The sequence below is a fragment of the Oryx dammah genome, unplaced genomic scaffold (assembly GCF_014754425.2).
Source record: "Oryx dammah isolate SB20612 unplaced genomic scaffold, SCBI_Odam_1.1 HiC_scaffold_2, whole genome shotgun sequence".
NCBI classification, from domain to species: domain Eukaryota; kingdom Metazoa; phylum Chordata; class Mammalia; order Artiodactyla; family Bovidae; genus Oryx; species Oryx dammah.
The window spans coordinates 166,723,514-166,736,253 of NW_024070186.1; the positions used below are offsets into that span (position 1 = coordinate 166,723,514).

At 52.4% G+C, this 12,740-nt stretch overlaps 1 protein-coding gene across 4 annotated transcripts in view; it reads left to right on the forward strand.

Moving 5' to 3' along the window:
• Positions 1-12,659, forward strand: part of CIITA (class II major histocompatibility complex transactivator) — a 55,734-nt gene extending 43,075 nt beyond the window's left edge. For 3 of the 4 annotated variants that reach the window (XM_040230360.1, XM_040230379.1, XM_040230389.1), the window contains exons 12-20: positions 409-567; positions 1,397-1,468; positions 4,607-4,687; positions 5,213-5,305; positions 6,519-6,605; positions 9,129-9,212; positions 9,373-9,456; positions 10,474-10,580; positions 11,111-12,659. In XM_040230360.1, the coding sequence (XP_040086294.1) occupies positions 409-567; positions 1,397-1,468; positions 4,607-4,687; positions 5,213-5,305; positions 6,519-6,605; positions 9,129-9,212; positions 9,373-9,456; positions 10,474-10,549 (736 nt within the window). In that variant the 3' untranslated portion in view covers positions 10,550-10,580; positions 11,111-12,659. The remainder of the gene's footprint in view (positions 1-408; positions 568-1,396; positions 1,469-4,606; positions 4,688-5,212; positions 5,306-6,518; positions 6,606-9,128; positions 9,213-9,372; positions 9,457-10,473; positions 10,581-11,110) is intronic. The other variant, XM_040230368.1, reaches the window with a different exon arrangement.
• Positions 12,660-12,740: the final 81 nt, after the last annotated feature.

Genomic DNA, 12,740 nt, shown 5'->3' on the forward strand with positions numbered 1-12,740 from the left:
GCACCCTACCTCCCTCAGGATGAAGTAAAAATTCCTTAAAATAAGGAATCGAAATCCTTTGGTGATCTGTTTGATCATTTAATCACCAGAGGATCTCTTCCACCTTCCCCCTAAGCATAATTTACCCATGCTGTAAGGTCAACAACATTGTCATTCAACTGAGAATTTTCCACTGAGCTTCCTGGTAGCCAAACCAAAAAGGGAAATAAAACCACTGGGAGAGTTGAGTAAACAGAAGAAGTGATAAGGGCTTGAGTGGTCATGCAAGACTCTCTAGAGGAAGTAGGGGTTGTGCTGAGGAAGGAAAGTATCTGAACAGGTAGGAGGTTCCTTTGTAGAGCTGCTCCCCCTCCCCCATTATGGTCTAGGCTGGTCACCGTGCCCGAATCTGAGGCCCTTCCTTCACAGGGCTGCGTTGAGTGACACCGTGGAGCTGTGGGAGTCCCTGCAGCAGCGTGGGGAGGCCAAGCTACTCCGGGCGGTGGAGGAGAAGTTCACCATTGAGCCTTTCAAGGCCAAGTCCATGAAGGATGTGGAAGACCTTGGCAATCTCGTGCAGATCCAGAGGTGAGGGGGAGGGGACATGGGAGGTGGTCCAGGCCACACAAGACTTAGTATTAAGTTCATCATGGGCACTTCCAGTGCCTCCTCTTTGGGGGGAACCTCCCATGCCCCTCTCCATCCCTGGGCAATAACCGTCTAGAATTTCTCACTGCGGTCGCCACCCAGGCAGAAACCCCAGGATCTATCACTGTATCTACTTCCAAAATTGCCATCATGGACCGACTTCTTTCCCAGCTAAATCTAAGGACACACTTTCAGGGACTTCCTCAGTGATCTGGTGGTTAGGACTCTGCCTTCCAGTGCAGGGGGCATGGGTTTGATCCCTGGCCAGGGACCTAAGGCCCCACATGCTGCAACGTGCAACCAAATTTTTCTTAAAAAATAAATAAATACAGCCAAGGGGATATTCTCTCCTGCTAAGTGTTCATCCAGTCACACAAGTGACACCAGGGCCAACTTTCAAGGCAGCCAGGACCAGTATCCCCATTTTATAGACGGCAGAGGTCTAAGGTTGAGATGGTAGAGGAGACATGACTGCAGGTCAGGTGTCATTCCCTCCTTGCTCCATCATGCATTGTTTGAGCACCTACTGTGCTCTGTCTGGGGTGGGTGTGGGTAATGCCTCCTCTAAGGCTCTTTTGTGTGAAACACACAGTGACGCCTTAACAATATCCTTTTTGGAGGTTCTTTTCTTTTTAACAAGGGGACAACAGAAGCCTGAGGAAGGCTGTCCTTCTAGGGAATTCTGGGCACTGGGGCACTAAGACACAGAGGAAGGGGCTCAGTGACGGTACAGTGCCAACTCTCCACTGACGTTGCCCGTTCTCTCCAGGACAAGAAGCTCCTCTGAAGCAGCAGCTGGGGAGCTCCCTGCTGTCCGAGACTTAAAGAAGCTGGAGTTTGCGTAAGCCAAGGGGTGGATCGTCTTGGGTTCCAACGAGGTTTCTCCTCCAGCGTTATCTGGGCTGGTACCACCAGAATGCAGATCAGTCCTCAGAATTATTGTTATCCTCTCATCCTCCCCCACCACTCTGGAAACCAGCTTCCAGCAGCTGGGGCATGGCCAGTCCAGGCTAGTCCTGGAGGGTCTCACAGGTGAAGCTAACTGGCCTATTTGCTGGTGAAGATGCTCATTTGCATCCACTCAGTCAACAGATCTGCTCCTATGGCCAAGGCTACTATTCTCAATCAGCTTGCTGTCCAGTGTAAAATTACCACCTGCTGCTGTGATTAGTGGCTGGAAACTCAAGGGTTATGAGAATCAGACTTAGGGGGCTTCCTGGAGGAGGTGATTGAAGCATTGAAGCTAGGCAAAGGAATAGGAATGAACCATGCTGGGTGGAGAAATTGTTATTATCTCCCCATTGTACAGAAGCAAACACTGAGGCCTTAGAGGGTATAAATTGTTTGTCTAAAGTCACAAATATCAGATCAGCCTGGCTGGCTCTTGCTCCAATGCAGGAAAAAGCTAAATTCATAGTTGGACCTTGTTAGGGATTTTAAATCATCTGACGATTAGGAAGGAATTATTAAGCACCTACAGTGTACTCAGTGCCTTTTGTATGTAATCTCATTAATTTTAAAAGCTGGGAGATAGTCATTATTGCCCCCATTTTACAGATGAGGAAACTGAGGCCTAGTGAGATTAAGTAACTTGCCCAGGGGCACCCACAGGCTGCCTGCTCCTCCGGATCATTGCTCCCCTGGCCCTCCAGAAAAAGCCAAGGATTTCCTCTTTTGAACAGAGAGAGACAAGATGCCAAATTTGTGCAGAGGTTACAAAAAAAAAACAGTGTTGCTGAAAAGAGGAAACATATGAAAACAAGTACCAAGGACCCATTCTGGCTTTGAATTATTTTCAGCTTCAAAAGCCCCTAGCTGGAGGTCGGAACTGTGCTCTGGGGAGCAGCAGCCATGAGGTAGAACACGGTCCAAAAGCCGGAGGCTAGCCACCTGCAGGCCAGAAGCCCCGAGAAGTTCTGAGGAAGGAAGGAAGGGAGGGAGGGACTATTTTGGGCGTGTGACTGGCAGCTACCGTGTCCAGTGCCCTGTCGGTCTCACCTGCCTATAGATGAGGCCGCTCAGCCACTCGGAGCCCAGGAGGGGCTGTGCTGGTGGATGCTTCTCCCGACCCAGGCTCCCTTTACCTCTTCAGCCTTGCCTCCTGCACCCTGCAGCCACGTGCATCCTCTTGATGGTTTTCAACCTCACTAGGTCTGGTCCAACCCCTGGGCCTTTGCACTGGCTATGCCTTCTGCCCAGGATGCTTTTCCCCAGGTGTCTGAATGGCCCATGCCCACAATTTCTTCTGGTTTTCAGCAAGAGAGATCTTTTCTTTCTAAAAAAAAAAATTAAAAAAATTTCATTTATTTTTTATATTTGGCTTTCCTAGATCTCAGTTGCAGCCCAAAGGATCTTTGTTGCATCACACTGGATTCTTCCTCGTGGTGTATGAGCTCTCTAGTTGTGGCACGCAGACTTCGTTTCTCCATGGCATGTGGGATCTTAGATCCCCCACCAGGGACTGGACCTCCATCCCCTACACTGCCAGGTGCAGGCTTAACCACTGGACGACCACAGAAATCCCCAAGAGAGGCCTTTTCTGTCTCCCATATGTGAACGTACAGTTCTGCCCCGCTTGCGCTGGACTTTTCTCTGTATCACTTATAATCTTCCATACCAAACAGTTTACCAGTTTCTCTGATTATCCATCTTGCCCCTTGGTATGTTAGCTCCACGAGGGCTTTGACTTTTGTCTGTTTTGTTCATGGCAATCTGCGTTGCCAGGTTTGATGGGCCTGGCACCCAATAGGCAAGCAATCAATATTTAGTAAATGAATTCCTTAATCTTTCAAAAAACCTTCTAAGACTGGGACTCAATTTGAGAAGACTGAGACTCAGAGGTGAAGGGATTTGTCCAAAAGGTCCCAGAGAAGCTAAGTGAAAAGTGTGTGTCACTCAGTCATCTCCAACTCTTTGCGACCCATGGACTGTAGCCCACCAGGCTCCTCTGCCCATGGAATTCTCCAGGCAAGAATACTGGAGTGGGTTGCCATTTCCTTCTTCAGGGGATCTTCCTGACCCAGGGATGGAACCCGGGTCTCCTGCATTGCAGGCACGTTTTTTACCATCTGAGCCACCAGGGAAGCCAGCCCAGATTCAAGTCAGATGTCTGATCCCCATCTCGTGACCTTTCATTAAGGCTGATGATTCCCAGACTTTAGGGTTTCAAAGATTGAGAATATTTCAAAGTGAATTTCAGTGACTCTGAAGTTACCATCTTTTAATTCATATCAGGTATGTTCATTCAAACAAGTGAAATAACCACTGATGGCACCATAATTTTATAAAAAATGAAACATTATGATGTCAAAAAAGTTCAAAGGATTTAATTTCAGAATAAAAGATGGTTCTTTACCTTGAGTACTTTAACCATATTAAGAAAAAGAGAGAGAGCCCTTTGTCATCTTTATTTTTCTCATCCCCTTGAAGTCTGTTCTAAATGTCCATCCAGGCTGTGTGGCCTTACATGAGTTAGTTAACCTCTCTGTGCCTTGGTTTCCCCATCTGTAAAACGGGACTAAGAAGGGCTCCTAGTTCAGAGTCATTGTGAGGATTAAATGAGATCTGACTGATGAACCCGGCATGTTCTTGGCATATAAAAAGTGCTCAAGAAATGGTTCTGTTTGTTATGAAATAGCAATGGAAAATATGTAAGACGTCTTTCTCAGGGCGGAGGTGGGTCCTCAGGCCAGCATTTGGGAACCATTTCCCCAGGCCAGGGTGGGATAAGGGTGCACATGGATAATGGCAGGGGTGAGACCTGGCTCCCCACGTGGAGATGAAGGCTGGGGAGCCCCCAGCTGGGAGCCCAGCAGGCCTCTTGAGTGGGTTTTGTGAAATCTGCCTGAAGTAGAAAGGACTGGGATCCCCCAGGTGGGGCAGGGAGGAGGTAAGGTCTCAGGTGGGCCTGCCTTCTGTGGGGTCGAATAGTGGGGCCATGGCTGTTTTCAGGGTCTTGACTCTGCTCTTTGCTTCTTAGGCTGGGCCCTGTCTTAGGCCCACAGGTTTTTCCTAAACTGGTGAAGATCCTCGAGGCCTTTACTTCCCTTCAGCATCTGGAGTGAGTATAAACCCTGGAATTTCTCCAAACCCTGGCCCTGTTTGTCCCCTTCTCCCTGCTTCCTTAGTGTGGCTGGTGTGAGTGACCGGATGACCCCACTGCAGGGAAGGCATGAGAGACGGAAACAATAAAAAGAAGTTGAATCTTTTTGTGACCTTTGAGACTCTTTTCCCCTCTTGTGCTGGTCCCAGCAACTCCACAGGGGATGTAGGGGTGAGGAATGTGATCCCAGTTGTACAGTTCAGGTCTCGAGAGGTTGGGGAACTTGCCCCAGCTCATGGGGCTCCCAGGAAGGAAAACAGAGATTCAGGTCCGTGGGGAGGCCAGAGCCTTGTTCCGTGATTGGCCGCCTGTGCCCCCAGGTGATGAAGACGCTCTCATATTCTCGGAGCTCAGCTGCCTCTGGCCATGGTGTGCCCAGGGGTGGGGGGATCGGGGGAGGCTGCTGCTGGGCTGGAGGGTGGGGGAGAGCCAGGTGGCCTCTGGGGTGCTGGCTGATGCACCCCCATCTGATTCTACCTGCAGCCTGGACTCGCTGAGCGAGAACAAGATTGGGGACGAGGGTGTTGCCCAGCTCTTGGCCACCTTCCCTCAGCTGAAGGCCCTGGAGACACTCAAGTGAGTGGGCTGGGCTTGCCTTTCCTGCTGCATTTGTCCCCAAAGTTCCACCTTTTCTTTCATTCCCTCATCCATTCAATCATGCACCCACTCATTCATTAATTTAGCCATTCTACTAATCATTTATTCATTTAATCAACAAATATGTAAGAAGCACCTGTTATGTGCAGACACAGTTCAATGCCCTGGAGACTCAGCTTTAAGCAAAGCAAAGTCCCTGGCCTCAGAGATCTTCTAGGGAGGGGACACAGCAAACCAACAAACAGGCATCATAACTGTGAAGTGTGCAGTAATGAGTGTAAGCAATGTCTAATGAGTGTAAGCAATGTCTAATGAGAGAAAGTTAGACTGAGGGTGGGAGCTAGGTTAGGATTTATCAATAAAACATTGGTAGTAAAATAGTAAATTTTAATTAAAAAAAAAAACTGTTCTGGGTTTGGGGGAGTAGGAGATGGATATGAGGCAGGAGTGTCAGCATGATTTTTTTTACTGAACCTAGAGGGATCGTTACACTTCATGCACACTCTACTCCACAACCATGATCAGGGAAGCCACAGAAATTCACCAGAACCAATTAGGGATTTCCCTGATGGAGGGACACTGAGACTTCTTGAGTAATTTAGAGTGTTTAAGGAGATAATGTGAGTGAGCTAGATTCCACTCCTACCTTCCTTCCTTCCTTCCTTCTTTCCTTCCCTGATTCCTCCCCCCATCTCTGTCTCCTATGCTTGCTTCCCCACTTAGGTATCTTCCGAGCACCTTCTATGTACTTTGCACGGCTCTAGGCACACATTTACAGTAATGAACAAAAGAGACCCGACCCCTCACCTCAAGGAGCTCAAACAAATAATGTGAACCCTCATGTAATGAGAGTCCTGAAAAGTGGTCCAGAGGGAAAAGAAGGGATACTATAAACTCATAGAACAGGTGTGGGCGGAGTGCAGTCTCTCTCACCTGCATCCTCACCCCAACATCCCGCTCAGCCTCAGCATGTGACTGGCATCCTTTTACTGGTCCAGGTTACCCATAGTGCCCCTCACACAGTTCAGCACCCACGGCTCCCATCCAGGTGGACTGTCTTGCGTTTGCTGCCCTGGGCCGCCCTGTGAGGAAGCGGAGGTCCCCAGCTCTGCCCGAGCCTGGGGCATGGCGCTGGTGGGAAGAGGCTTTCAAGTTTGGCCCTGAGCCCTCCCCCCTTGTTGTACCCCTGCAGCTTGTCCCAGAACAACATCACCGACGTGGGTGCCTGTAAGCTGGCCGAGGCTCTGCCCGCGCTGGCCGCGTCCCTCCTCAGGCTGAGGTGAGTGAGGTCCCCGTCTGTCAGGTGCTGAGCTGGTGGGCTGGGGGTGGGCAGAGAGCCCCCTTGGTTACCAGCTGCGAAGTCCCTGGAAGCAGTCGCTACAGGCTGTTCTGTTGGGCTGGTGTTGCACAGTTTGCTGGGGTTGGGGAGTCGGGGGCACTGACCTGAAACCCAACATGAACACACCCCACTGGAGGTGGGCCATGCCACCACCCTGGACTAGACGGTTAGCAGTCCCCGGAGGAAGGGCAAATTCTGGGCAAGTCGTTTTCTCATCCCGTCTCTGTTTCCTCATCTGGAAAACTGGTACCATCTCTATGGCCTACAGAAAACACTTGGTGCAGTGCCTGGCTCTGGTGCTTAATAGATATTGGTCCTCCTTCCCCAGGGGATGGCAGGACTGAGCCTTTTCTGGAGTCCAGGGTTGAAGGCTGATCGTGCCCAGGCAGCCTTGGATGGCTCTTGTCACTCAGACACTGGTCCGTGCCTACACTGTCACCTTCTGGTGAGGCTTGGAATAGCACATCTTGCTTTTGATTACCTTCCTGCCTGGCCCTTGGACTTCCCTTGTGGTTCTGCTGGTAAAGAATCCGCCTGCAAAGCGGGAGACCTGGGTTCGACCCCTGGGTTGTAAAGATCCCCTGGAGAAGGGAAAGGCTACCCACTCCAGTATTCTGGCCTGGAGAATTCCATGGACTGTACAGGCCATAGGGTCGCAAAGAGTCGGACACGACTGAACGACTTTCGCTCATAGCCTAGCCTCTGGTGGGACCCGGTACTGATGGTCTTTCCAGTCCATTAGCCTTCCAGCCAGGGTCCCCGCGTGCCATTGCATAGGCTGTGTGCTGTGCAGCTTGTATAATCTATGTTGGCACTGCCTAGGATCGTGAGGGCATCTAAGATTCCTTAATATCAACTGCGGGCCAGAACCTGTGCTGGGAACTAGAGATACAGCTGTGCACAAAACCAACACAGGTCTTACTTTTGAGCTCCTTGCTCAATAAATAAGCAAATGAGTAAACCAAGTATTTAAAAAGCTGATTCATGCTGGGAGGGAGGAAACTAACAAAGGCCAGGGAGAGGACAACAGGGAGGAGTGAATTCACCAGGGAAGGTCAGGAGAGCTCTGCAGAGGCGGCCCTTCCCCTCCTGTGGGATGCTGTCAGGGAAAAGCACTCCAGGAAGAGGGAATAGCAGATGCAAAGGGCCTGATGTGGGAAAGGGGTTGGGTCCTTCAGAGCCAGAAGTGGGGTGGGCCCCTGTGGCTGGATATAAGGAACTAGGGCCAGAGGGGAGATGAGGCGAGAGAGGTCAGGGAAGGCCAGACCAAACAGGGAGATCTTCATTAGGGTCAGGAGGGAGACTGGGGGTTTTCTGGTGTGAATGGAGAAGCAGGTGGGGCCGGTGGGGGCGATGTGGATTCTGGGCTTTCACTGCTATGGCCCAGGTTCTATCCCTGACTGGGGAACTGAGATCCTGCAAGCTGCACGGCATGGCCAAAAAAAAGAAAAAAAAAAAAGAAACCTCATATTTTAAGGACTTTAAGATGCCTTCCATTGGTAAGACATTAAGAGGACAAACCACTGTTAACTAAACGATGACATCCTTTGATTATCAGACACATCCTGATCTCTGATTTTCAAATGTGAGCATGTACATCTTGGCATCAGTGAAATATGGGAAGAATCCTCTCCCTGTCGGGGGGAGGAAGGGCCCCCTGGGTTCTAAGGTCCATCCCAGGAAGAGATTGCAAAAGCCCTCCCTGGTTCCAGCCCTGGTGCGAGCCGACTCATGACTTCAGGGGTCCCCGGAGTTTAGCGTGAATCCCTTTGCTGCAGTGTAGACCTGCTGCTTTTACATGCAGCCCTGCAGTGCTGCTCTGAGGCCGGGTCAAGGCAAAGTCACGGCCTTGAAATTAGAACCGCGGCCGCACCTGGCTTGTTATAAGGACTCTTGTTAATGAGGCGTCCGCGACACCCGTGGTTCTACTTTTGACACTGCTGATGGTGACTAAGTACCCTTTGAAACCCAAGCCTGACCAGTGACTCTGGGTTTCGCTTTTCCCTGCTATATCCCCAATGCTGGGCGCACTACAGTAACTGATATAACCTCACAACTGCCCCCCCCAACCCTGGGAGATATAATAACCATAGTTAACAAGTAGTTCATTCCACGTGTCGGGCCCTATTCTGGTGTTTTACCAACACGAACTTATTTACTCCTCCCCACTATTACTCTAACATGCCCATTTTATGGAGGTGCAAACTGAGTCACAGGGACGCTGAGTAACTTGCCAAAAGTCAGGCAGCAAGCTGCAGAGCTGGGATTTAAACTTGAGGTGTCCCTGGCAGGAAGCTACCTCCACTAGGTCCCGCTGCTTCCCGAGACTCACTGAGTAACCATGGAGAAGTTATTCGGTTTGCTCCTCTGTCGAATGGGGCAGTAGTCCCAGCTGGTATGTCTGCCGCTAGGCCCTGACCCCCCAGCACCCCTGGCCCCTGGCCTGACCTCTGTCTCCCACAGCTTGTACAATAACTGTATCTGCGACGTGGGAGCCGAGAGCCTGGCGCACGTGCTTCCAGACATGGTGTCCCTCCGGGTGCTGGAGTGAGTGTGGGAGCCTGGGCCATGCGGGCAGGGCTTGGGAGGACCGGGGGCCTCTTGCTGGCATCGTGGGAAGCGCTGGTTGCTGAGAGCGTGGTGCTGGCCTTGGTCTGAGGCTGGATGGTCCCCAGGACCAGGATCCACAATGGCTTTCTCTCCCCAGCGTCCAGTACAACAAGTTCACAGCCGCTGGGGCCCAGCAGCTTGCCGCTGGCCTGAGAAAGTGCCCTCAGGTGAAGACACTGGCGTAAGTCTTGGCCGAGGTGGAGGGGGAATCAGCGTGGGGTTCACCTGAGCTCAAATCCTACTCTGCCGCTCTCCACAGTGTGACCTTGGGCAACAAGACATGTCACCCTGCTGGCCTCAGTCTCTTTTCTTATTTTTGCTTCAGCTTAGGGGATCTTAGTTCTCTGACCAGGAATTGAACCCAGGCTCTCAACAGTGAGAGCGCTGAGTCCCATCCACTGGACTGCCAGGGAATTCCCTGGCCTCAGTTTCTTCATCTGTAAAATGGGAGTGATAATAATATTTACTCCCAAGCAGTTTTGTGGGGTTTAAATTAGTCAGGATACTTAGGACAGTGTCTGGTACACGAAAAGACTCGATATAGTAAGCCGAACAATACGAAATGGCTTTTATCTGTTGACCTATGTGCTGTGCTGTGCTTAGTCGCTCAGTTGTGTCCGACTCTTTGTAACCCGCCAGGCTCCACTGTCCACGAGGATTCTCCAGGCAAGAATACTGGAGTGGGTTGCTATGCCCTCCTCCACTGTTGACCTATACAACTGTCAATTTCATATGATTCAGACTTACTTATTATTACCTCACTATGATGTCCACTGTCCGAAACTGTACTTTATAATCTTTCAAACCACTGTTGTCTACGTAATCACTCATCTCTTGCTAAGAGGAGTAGGGTGGCTCTTGTAAGACTCATTATGCGGATGTGAAGAAGGCACAGAGAGGTTAGCTAACCTTTCTGAGATCACACAGCAAGTTCTCGACAGTTGTTGTGGTCCCGTCACTCAGTTGTGTCCGACTGCTTGCGACCTCGGGGAGTGCAGCACGCCAGGCCTCCTGTCCTTCACTATCTCCTTCAAGCAGAATCAAGTTTAAAAAGAGGGGTCACTAGACTTCTGGTGTCCCCATGACCCCACACTAAGCTGGGTGGGAGGTGGAATTTGGAGGCAGCTTGTGTTGGGGACTCTGGACCACCCCCTGTCCTCTCTGACCTGGCCTCCGTGTGTCGCGCCCCCCCTCACAGGATGTGGACGCCCACCATCCCCTTTGGCGTCCAAGAACATCTGCAGCAGCTGGACCCACGAATCATTCTGAGATGATCCAGGCTGTGGCTGGGACAAGGGAACTGAGGTGAGCTTGGGAGGGGAGAGCCCGGGGGGCTCCAGGGACAGGGTCCCAGGAAGTCAGTGTCTGGAAAGGTGGGCAGGGCAGTGGCTAGGAGCTGGGGGACCACTCCTGGACCCGTGTTCTGTCTGCCACCCCCTACCCCGCCTCCTTCTCTGCTGGGGTGTCTTCTAAAGGCTCTGAGGACCTGGGCCCTGGGGATCCTCACTGTGGTCATGTCTGGGGGCCCCGGGAAGGACAGGCAGGTCAGCGTGCATGCCCCGCGGCCCTCAACATTGGAAGGTCTTCCTCTGAGGATGCCCCGGCTAGCCCGGCTGCTATCTCAGTCCTTGGGCTGCCCCGTTGCCCGGCCTTGTCTTCAGAGGAATTCATTCTACCGATTTCTGTGCACATGGCTGTCCTCTCGCTTCCGTGCGCCCCCTGACCTGGGATGTCCCCTCATCCATCCCCGCCCCCCTCCCATCCCTGGGCTCGACCACACTCTCGCTGTGTGCTTTTCTGCCCTGTCCTAAAGTTCCTTATCTCCCCCCTCCCAGCCTCCCACAGCATGCTCTCCGAGGACACTGACCGTGCTGGACGCTCTCCTGGTTCTTTGGGGACACAGGTTTCTTGGCCTGTGTCCCGTGGTGGTATTGTGGTGCCCAGCCCTGGTGACTCAGGGTCGGCCCCCGCCCAGCTGGGGAGAGGACCCGATGCCTGCTCTGCGGACCGACCCCTCGGTTCCCCCGGTGGATGTCAGCCCCGCTCAGCCACCACCGCGGCTCTGGCAGGTGGGCGGGCACCCAGGGGCCGCTGCTGAACACCCAGGAGCCCTGAGGCATTCCCCAGAGGACCCTGCGGACAGCTGCGGCCAAGGCTGGGGCGATGGGTGAGGCAGCCACACGTCCGGTGGCCCGGGTCCCTTGTGGCCGGTGGGGAAGCATGTTTCCAGGCTGTTCTCCTAGCAGGACCGGCTCCAAGGATGCCTGCGAGCATCATCCAGCCTGTTCGTTGCCCAAAGCACGAACGCTGGAAATTCTCGGCAGCTGCCTTCTGTCTCTGGGACTCACTGGTTTGCACTGACTCTTTTCACCGAGGCCAAAGCTAGGCCTGGCCAGACGCACTGGACCTTCTCGGGGAAAGAGCTGACGATACACTAACGGAGGAGGGGCGGGGTCATGGCCTGGACCACATTTGCCTTTTTGCCTCCATTTCCTGTTTGTTTGTTTTTTTCCACTACATAAAAATCTGTCACTTAATCCCACGGGCAGGTCCTGTGTTTATGTTGTGATTACTAAATTTGGGGTGCACAGTCTTCTGGCTAACTAAAGGATCACAAGCCACCCCCAAAACGCAGTGGCTTAAAACAGCACCGATGTTTATTCTGCTCTTAAGCATCTGTTTTTTGGGCAGGGCTTGGCGGGGACTGCTCGTCTCTCTGCCCCACTCTGGGTCAGCTGGGGTCGTCTGAAGGCTCCGTCTCTCGTGTGCCTGGCACCTGATGCTGACTGGGGGCCTCGGTGCCTCTAAGGAAGTGGGGCGGGGGGCTCTCCAGGTGGGGGCTTCCTCACGCCTGGTGGCTGGGTTGAAGGGTGATCATGCCAACAGGAAGAGAAGTTGGGAGGGGGAGACCGAGACCATGGGGAGAAGTCGTGTCCTTTTTATAAGCCAGCCTTGGCTGTCACACAGCATCACTTCTGCCATATTCTACAGCCAGTTGACCAGGACCCTTGCTCTCCTCCCCTCCCCAGACCCCTCCAGCCTTCCACGCCACCCACCCATCCACACACAGCAGAGTCCACTTTGGCTCCAGTCCTGTCTTTGGGGAAAGGATTTTCTCTACGGCTTCCTACCCTTCACTGGAAACTTCATGACTCGGTGGTCAACAAGGTTGAAGCACTGTGAGCTTTACCTAGTATTTTCCTCTGTCTCTGCCCCGCCGCTCTATCCTGGGAGTTGCTGCTTAGCTGAGCTGGCGTCGGGCCCTGGCCATGGCGAGCCTGGAAGGGACCTGGCAGCTTTGCTGTCTACATAGAGAACTGCCAGGTTGGTTGGTGTGTTTCACTGGAGCATGGCTTGCTTAGTCAGAAGCCCTGATTTGGGACAGCTTGGCTCTCTCCTGGCAGCTGTGGGAGCTGCCTGTGCCCCAGTCTGGTTGCCTGGCTCCCAGACTCTCCGCCTCTTCCC